General features: G+C 40.9%; 1 protein-coding gene across 1 annotated transcript; it reads left to right on the top strand.

Annotated features, from left to right (window-relative positions):
* The first annotated feature begins 2,514 nt into the window (after positions 1-2,514).
* LOC113023362 (uncharacterized) lies at positions 2,515-8,632 on the top strand. Its single transcript, XM_080303240.1, has 5 exons — positions 2,515-3,517; positions 3,695-3,949; positions 4,061-4,297; positions 4,410-4,535; positions 5,894-8,632. The coding sequence occupies exons 3-5, from the start codon at positions 4,101-4,103 to the stop codon at positions 5,928-5,930; spliced, it is 360 nt and encodes a 119-aa protein (XP_080159366.1). The 5' UTR covers positions 2,515-3,517; positions 3,695-3,949; positions 4,061-4,100; the 3' UTR covers positions 5,931-8,632.
* The last annotated feature ends 573 nt before the right edge of the window (positions 8,633-9,205 follow it).

The following is a 9,205-nucleotide window of genomic DNA, read 5'->3' as shown; positions in this document are numbered from 1 at the left end:
CAGTGTTGTGCAGTTGTCAGTTATTTTCTCTTCCACATATCCCCCCATGAAGAGACGCATTAGATGATTTTTGTCAGCCCCTTGTGTGTCTACATGAATGTGTATGCAACGGAAACTTTTAGTTAGTGGTGGATAATCTAGAGATACAGCAACAGCCTCAGGTCAGTCGTTGCTATTATGGAGTACTGCAATAGTACTTTTATTTTTTTGATTCTTTGGTATGAGTGAATTCTGGTTCACACTCCGAGCCAGTTGGTGGCGGTAATGGACCACATCGTTGTTTGACAACTGGCAAAACACAGAAAAGGAGGAGGAGGTAACCAATGAGAGGAAATTGTACAAAAAAATGGTAAATGGCCTGTATTTGTATAGCGCTTTACTAGTCCCTAAGGACCCCAAAGTGTTTTACACATTCAGTCATCCACCCATTCACACACTGGTGATGCCAAGCTACATCGTAGCCATCCTGGGGCGCACTGACAGAGGCGATGCTGCCGGACACTGGCGCCACCGGGCCCTCTGACGACCACCAGTAGGCAGCGGGTGAAGTGTCTTGCCCAAGGACACAACGGCCGAGCCGGGGCTCGAACCGGCAACTTTCCAATTACAAGACAAACTGCCAACTCTTGAACCACGATTGCCCAAGACTAAGAGGGGCAGAGGTTTTAGTTGTAGGATCTGGTGTAGAAACCCACTCCCTAACAACACAAGGCTGACGAGACCAGTAATTTTGACCATGGCCTTGGATTGCAGGACAGAACTGTCTTCTGCTGCTAGTCTGCTGCTGCTGCCTTGGAGGAAAAATAAATCTGTGTACCCTATTTTAAGTGTGGGTGTGTTGGTTTTCCTGATGGTCACCATTAAAACTTGTTGCTTTCTTGCACGCAGGCAAGTGACCCACTTAACATGTTAATGAGCAGTTAAGCAGGTGCACCTAAGTTACCTGATTTTGGTCATTAGGCGTTTTAAAAAGTATTACTGCCATTTGTGGCTTTTTCTGGTGGTAAATTGAATTTATTTGCCACAGACAGTGACTAAATCCAATTTACTCCTAACCCCACTGGCCCTGACGTGAACCTACTTTTAAACTACAGTTAATGGTTATTTTGTCCAAATACAGTAATTACACTGTGTACGAATTTTTTAAACCACAGCTCCATGGTCCCAAAGTCCAACAACCCTACTGGCAACTTTTAATTGGAAAAGGGAGGAGAAGTCAAATGTATTATTATTCACATATTACACAGACTGTGCTGACTGGACAGGCTCAGTGCAGTTCCTGGATTATTTTCAAGCATCATTAAAGTTACAGCATGTAAACTCTCACCATTCTTATCTGTCCTTATTAAAGTCCATAAGCTGAACTACGGTAGCTCTGCTAACTCTGGTAATTCTGACTGTAAATCTTTCCTTAATCTCTTTATTTGCTATTTCGACACATGAAGTTACAAAAATGTACTTTGGTAGACAAAAAGAAAACCTTTGTAGACTTTTTGGAGTAACTTTTCATAATGTGGAACTTTAGTCTTGAATTTTCAAAAGTGAACTTTTGGCTTCTAGTTATGTTGCCACCGGAAATATTTTGTCAACACTGAGAAGTCAAATCATTAATGGTGTGTGGTCAGCCACAGGTGATGGTGTGGCTGTCTTAGTTCTCTTTCTGTACCAGAACTTTAAAAAACTGACCAGGAAGAACGTAACTATAATACTGAACCTGAAGTATGATCCTCCCACCAACCAAGCGGCGCCACTGGTAGCTGTGGGTTCCCCACCTCCTGCTGAACTCAAACAACCAGTCCAGAGACAGACTCTGATGTAGCATCACTTTCATCGCTCACTCCTGAACTCCTGTGAACCATAATGAGTGTGGCCTCTCTAAACATCAGTGACTAAGAAAACTTTTCAGTTTGTTATCATTTGAGTTATTTATTAATGACTCACTTAACTCAGTTAATATGTTACAGGTCACTGTTTAAGGAAAGTCAGAGTAGGGTAGTTTCAACGGGTGGAGAGGCGTGTAACGCTCATCGTGCCAGTGCAGCTTATCCTACAGAAATGTTTCCAAAGCGAGGACGATGGCTTCATGTTTCAGCATGCTGTGGACATTCAGACCTGAGAGAGAAAATATGACAAATAAACTGAGTTTTAAAGAAGAGATTTGTTACATATAACACTTAAAACCCTGAGCTTTTTATGAACTGTTTAATCACGTCATACTGGGCTCTTTTTCTGCCACTTTTTTTATTCGTATAAAAGCCATTTCCGCTGTGTTGGGTGTAATATAGCCAAACTTGCCACCCGGTTTCGTTTTTGTAAAAAATTCAAAATTTCAGTCTGATTTTCTTACATCAGCCTAACACGGCTTAGCAGCAAAAATACTCACACTTGACACCCTAGGGACCGTTTTGTGCCCCATTGAAACCCATTATAAACGCTATTTTTCACGGCAAAAAAATTACGGTCAAATCGATCGTGATCGGTAATGCTTCCGTTTCCGTTTGCAGTAGTGGCCTTAGAGTTGTAATTTTTTTATTTGTCCACCGGGTGGCGCCCTTGCTCCACATTTGACCCCGGGCTGGAAAACAGCGGGCTGCTTAAACAGACCTGCGGGAAACGAAGCCTCATTTCCGGCGTGCAGCAGCGCCTTCGCCCGCTGATCGGGCGGGACCATTTTCAGCGCCTAGGACCGTTTGAGGGTGCATTTTTTTTTAATCAACAGGAAATGACGTATTTGTTGTGACGTGGTACCGGACGTGTGTGTTGGAAAAAGGGGTCCGACGCAACATGCCCCGGTGATCGTCGCGACTTATGCCGGGGAAAGACACTTCTTTCGGCTTAGAGGAGCAACATTGGCCGCCTGGAGACCATTTTCTGCTCCTGCAAAAAAAAATAAAAGGCGATCGAAATGAAGGTTGGTGCCAATCTTTAGTACATCTAAAGGCCTAATTATAATAACAATCAAATATTACTTCAAATGTTTGTTTTTTTTTAATATTTCGTTTTGTTTTGGGGGGCTAAAAAAACGGTGCGCTCATGTAATTAAACTGCGATTAAAAGGGTTAAAACCCCCGAAATATAATTAAAACTTTACATGAATATTTCAGGGAGAAGTAGTTTTAAAAGACTGGCTAATTTAAAGTGGAAAAAAATATGAATATATAATCTTTTTATAGCATTTTTCGGGCGTGGCAGAAAACGGTCCCCAGGGTGACGAACGTAAGTTTTTTAAAGTATGACGTGAGGGTTAAACTGTGCCAAAACCAACCCTTTGGTCTGATAAAGTATGTATTTTGTATTCACGCTTCTCTTATAAAGTAATTTGTGGCTGTCGTCAGTGAAAATTGCTCTCTAAATAAATATTATTTTATTTAAAGGAATTTGTGATATTGGCCAGGGTTTTCTCTTTGAAAACTCAGAAGGAGGTGACGAAGTCCAGCTGGCCACAGGATGTGGCATTAGGGCTCTAGGCCAGCCTGTTGATCACATCAGCAGCAGCATTTATGCTCTTTGACATCAGGTAAGCATATTGATATGCTACATGTTACACTTGAACATAAGTTAAAAGAGAGCCTCTGTTCCACAATTTGACTGTTATTGGATATCATTTTTAGCTTCCTGGCTTTTCATTACTTAACAATTTCTTTCCTGATTGTATTTTATTTATGTATTTTTATTTGACCTTTCTCAACTTTAGTGCCAAACATGCTGAAATCTTCAAAGAGTTTGTGCAGTTCACTGACTCAGAGACTCTGAAGATACTCCAATACTGTGCAACCAGGTGGCTCAGCTTGCTGACTTGCATAAAGCGGGTGCTCAACCAGTGGGATGCACTGCAGGCCAGTATGAGGATGTGGAGAAGCCTGGTTAGGTGAAGATGCTGGCAGAGCATTTAACCAGCAAGAAGACAAAGTTCTTCTTCCAGGTTCTGAAGCCACTGGCAGAGTTCAAGGTTATGTTTCAGCTCAGCCAGCCCAGCAAAAGATAAACTTTAATAATTGTGATAATAAATAAAGCTGTTCTCATAATTTTTCAAAACTGATAATCCGTCTTGTGTTTCTAGGCTGAAGGAGTGATGGTCCATAGGCTACCCAAGGAGGGAGATGACCGGCCTGGTGAGAAGATTGATGGGAAGATTTCTCACTGCCAGCCTTATTGCTGACGTCCCACTGAAGGACATCAAGTTCATGGATGCCAGCCTACAGTTGCCAGGCAAAGAACTCTTTCTTGCAGTAGCTGCACAAAGCCTCTTGGAGGACAACATGGATGAACTTTACTCTTCTGTCCCAATGATGATCCAGTAAGCATTATGATTATTGTGTTGTCCAAATAAGCTTACCTCCTAAGAGCTAACTGACTGATAATCCATCATACAATGCCTGTAATCATTGATCCGATCATGTGTCACAAAGCAGTGAGAGACTTCTTTGTATCTGTGACCACAAAGATGATGACTGCATCCCCCCTCGACAACATCATCCTCCAAAGCCTGACCGTGTTGGATCCAGCGTCACGGCATCAATTTTCTCCAAACTCAGGTACATCCCCTTTTTTAATTGATGGTGGTAGTTGTTTAATAATCAACTTCAGAAGTTACAGAGTATAATAATAGAGCAAGCAATTATATCTCCAGCTCACTTGTGCTTAATTTGCTCATTTTCATGTGCAGTCATAGAGCTAGGGAAAAGTCTGCTGCAGCTGCGGTTGGGCCTGGATAGACTTAGGGAAGAATTAGTGGAGTACCAGGTGCTTGGCAGGGAAGATCTTCTTCAGGAAGCAAGGATTGACAGGGTTTGGGCCATGCTAGGGAGAGATGGGAGATTCCAGACTCTGGTGCATTTGATGAAGGCACTATTGTGTGTGGCACACAGCAAGGCATCATCAGAGAGGGTGTTCAGCATGGTTAGAAAGATGGTGACACAGAATAGAACAAGGATGGACAATTCAACCCATAACTCACTTCTTCCAAGTAAATTAAATTTCACAGGTGCTGCCCACACCTGTGCTGCTTCAAGGGGTGTGCTTCTGGCTGCGAAGCATTGCAGCTTCAAATACAACCATGTGTAGAGGAGTGTTGATGTTATGGATATTGTTATAGTTAGGGACGAGTATCCCCAGTTCTGCTTATGTATATAACTGTATCAGTTGTTGTATAGGATGTTTCTGTTGAACCATCACTACCATCTGTTGCACAGGTACTGGACAGCTGTTTAATTTAACTTCTTTTGTCCGATAAATAAACACTGTAAAATTCAAGTGACTCACGGACCGGTAGGGGCTGGAGCGCTGGGTCAGGGTTAAGAGTAGAGTGCTTCATCACAGTGTTAAAATCAGATGCTGGAGAAGTTCATGGGGAAGTTTATTATACAATGATTTGATTTCAGTTCAGTACAGTTTTATTAATGCAGCACCATTTAACAACAACAGTCACTTCACAGTATTTTCTGTTAACCTGTTGTCTGCTGGGAACAAGGCTCACCGTATAACCACAGAGGTAGACTGCATCAAGGTCTAATGTTCATGTCTAAAAATATTCACTTGAAAAAAACCCTGTAAAGTAGCAGGGAGCTACAGAGAGTTTAAGGAGTCTAAAAGCAAAAATAAGCTCAGTGCAAAAAGTCGAGCAACACAACATGTACCATAAAAAGACAGAGTATTGCAGATAGATGTGAACTCTGTGGGAGGTGTAACCAGACAGACAAAGCGACTCACTGATCCAGTCACAGACTTATGACCTTCATGATCCAAGCAATTCAAATTCAGTCAAGTATGAGTGAAGCACCCCAAACACCTGATGCTTACCTATTTAACTGATTCCATTAAAGTGGAGATTGAATATCTTGTATATTTCCAATCTTTCTAAGCCCTCTTCTGTTCTGTGACTTCTCTCTTCCAGAGTGGGTTCCCCAGTGAATACTTTCACTTCTTCTTGAACTCAGTGGAAATGATGACTGTAGAATTAACCTCGCCTGTGGATGCTGTTATGTCCTGCAATCCAGATGAGAAGATGGTGTTGAACAAAGGCAGCTATGACTCCACCAGCTCCAGGTTCTCTAACCCAAGTTACTCTGAGCTTTGTAGCCTCCTCCTATCTCCTCACTGACTGCTGGGAATCTGAAGCCCTGTGCGGCTGACACGCCTTATGGCCCTGTTGGTACTCGGGGTGAAGGAATAAGCACAGAACAGGAACAACTGGTACACGTGTTATTGTTAGCTGTGCTCTTTTTATTCCAGCTGGTGAGGGATCCACAGCCTGTAGCAGCCTCACACACCTTTTATCACTGCCTCCTCCTCATGTCCTCGCAGGGCCTGTCTGCACACTGTTATATCATGAGTAATAATTGAAAAGAAGTCTATATACATAAAAAACGTGTGTGCGCACACACACAACTACATATGTGATATTTAGAGTCACGTTTAATTTAGATAAAGTAGTTTTTTAGCCTTAGACACAAACAGTGAAGGGCAGAAAGTGAGACCATTTTCACTAAGACAAGAATTCAAATGAACACTTATTTGTTTCTACTTTTGCAAGCTATAAAATTATGGCTCCTCTGACGAGACTCCTCACTCCTGTCCCCAGGACAGTAAAAATCTTCATGAGTGAAGACGACATTGACTTTAGAGCTGGAATATAAAGTAGACCCCAATATTTCGCTTCACATAAACATCGTCATTTATTCCCTCTTACTGTGGCTGTTTTTCTTCCACCACGATAAAATCACACTTCATGCAGAGCTCTGTCTCTGAGGAAGAGTTTCCCATCTAAAAATCAGTTTTCTGCATTATTCTCTTGCTTATTACCCACCAGTCCAACGTTGTTTGCAGCACTGTCGGACGCTGTTTAATTGTATTTATAATGCACACACAAAGAAGTGTGTGTGTTCCTTACAGAGAGTTACTTACTGGCACTACTCCCTGTGCCAGCTGCTCCTGAAAAAATACATAAAAAAAAAAAAGTACTTCCAACAAACATTGCTGCCCAGGTCAATGAAACTGATGGTGTAATAACTTCATGCCTCATCCCACACATACCCGGATCCTCCACCGCAGCTGGTGGTGATCCCGCTCCCCCGGTGCGAGCTGCCTCTCCCAGCCCTCGCGATACTGGTGATATCTGCAGACATGAGAAAAACCAGTGAGCAAACATGTAACTATCACATCAATGTGAATCTGATGGGTGTGATCACTGCAGCCTGGATCCCTGAAATGAAAATTCATGTGAGAGATTATCTAAAGTTTGTAGACAGAAAAATCTTCATATTGGTGTTGTGGTTTATTGCTGACTTACACGACGACCCTTTAATCAGGCTTGTCTGCTTCCCCCACAAAGAAAGGAAAAAAAAAAAAGATATTACATCTTCAACAGTTATTAACAGAAGATAATGTGAAGGCCAATTTCAATAAACTGCTGAATTCAAATCAGTTGTATTATCATCATATAGCTATAATATAGCACCAAATCACAACAACAGTCCCCTGTTGTTATATAAACATATTTGTTATATAAACACAAATATGTTTATGTATATATAGCTGTACATTTGCATATGGTTTGATGTGTTACTGGGGTAATAAAAGCAAACATGTAACAAATTGTAAGGAAGAGTTTATGATGGATAGGGCCTAAACTGGAAGAAAAAGTGTGTTATTAAATGTTGAAAAGGGGGCAGGATTAAATAAGATTATGCTTCTTCCTACTGCTTTTTGAACATTTAAGTTATTTATAATTATTATTTTGTTTTCCTTGTATTTTGTATTTTTTGACAGTTTTTTTTTCTGTTCTTGTTTTACTATTTTAACATGTTCAAAGTAAATATACAATACCAGCTGTTCACTGTCTATAATAAAGACAGTGAACAGTTAATAGTTAGTATTCCCATGTACTCATATTATATTATGATTATATTAATGTAGCACCAGGTTGTGTAAACTTGTAACAAAACTATCTGGTAGAAACTGTGAGTACATTTCAGAGCCCTCAGTACTTTGACTTAAATAAAGATGTTGAATCAGTACTTCACAGTACTTTAACCCTTTAAAACCGGTCAGAGCGGGCACGCTCTGTTTTGCATAACTATTTTTAAATCCCGGTAGCACTGCAACCACGTGAGCTAGCGCAATAATTTTTTTTTTTGCAAATGAAACCAGATGAGTTGTACTTACATCTTATGCCATCAGCTTGTCCTAGGTCACGGTTTCCTTCCACATATAGTTTTGCAAAAACTGCATAAAAAGCGCTTGCAGCAACAAAAACATAATATTCCAGAAACAGGCTTTGCCGATCCGATCAGCTGTTCATAACACTTCCTACGTCCATCAGCGTGAACTATCGCATGTCCGCCATGACCTGCCCAAAACCGGAAGTGACGTCATTTTCGCGGAAATGTAGTTTTTTACCATCAAGACCTTTATGAGCTTATACTGGTGTTTTTAAAAGTTATTTTTGACTTTATGACTTTCTGTGTCGTTTCTGGGATGCTGAGGACTCATATTGCACTGCTGGAAATAGTTTATTTTGATGCATATGCTGCTTTTTTGCAAATTTGCACTATGATATTTATTTTCGTTTTTCCTTCAGTGTATAGAAATTGGTGTATTTCAAAAATAAAACTATGAAGACACTCAAAATAAATTTCCTGTGGTGGGAAACTATTTTGTGCAACTTTTTTGTATTTACAGTTTTGAGGGATAAGCCTCTTAAATTTCTCTAACTAGAAATATATGTTAAAAAACAAAAACGATTTTCAATTTTTTTGTAGTTTATTGCACTTTTTTGCAATTTATGTAATTACTATGCACTTAATGCATGCATATTATTAAAATTTAGGCCGTAATGGTTGTATTGATGTATAGCAACTTGAAATGCTCCCAAAAATGTCTGTGAAGGTTCTCAGTCATCCAGGTCATCGTAGTCAAAGGAGCTTGCAAAGAAAAGCGTCTGGACTTCTTTAAGTTGCTTGAAGACGTTTCACCTCTCATCCGAGAAGCTTCTTCAGTTCTAAGGTCAAATGGTGGAGAGTCCCAGATATAAACCCAGTGGGAGTGACCCCCCACAGAGGGACAAAAGGACCCCCTGATGATCCTCTAATCGCCTGAGCCAAGGTGGGAAACTGGGCGTGGGTCCCAATCAGCCAGAGTTTCGGGTGTGTTCATTGTGAAACCTGGCCCCACCTTATCATGCGAATTCCTGAGGTCAGATGGCCCA

Source organism: Astatotilapia calliptera, chromosome 6, assembly GCF_964374335.1.
Source record: "Astatotilapia calliptera chromosome 6, fAstCal68.1, whole genome shotgun sequence".
Lineage (NCBI taxonomy): Eukaryota > Metazoa > Chordata > Actinopteri > Cichliformes > Cichlidae > Astatotilapia > Astatotilapia calliptera.
This window is presented reverse-complemented; position numbering and strand designations above follow the sequence as displayed.

Excerpts from the sequence above, each read along its gene's own strand:
- LOC113023362 (XM_080303240.1), top strand. The coding sequence starts at position 4,101 with ATGACCGGCCTGGTGAGAAGATTGATGGGAAGATTTCTCACTGCCAGC. Across the intron at positions 4,298-4,409 it reads TCTGTCCCAATGATGATCCA|CAGTGAGAGACTTCTTTGTA; the intron begins GTAAGCATTATG and ends TGTGTCACAAAG. Across the intron at positions 4,536-5,893 it reads TCAATTTTCTCCAAACTCAG|AGTGGGTTCCCCAGTGAATA; the intron begins GTACATCCCCTT and ends TCTCTCTTCCAG.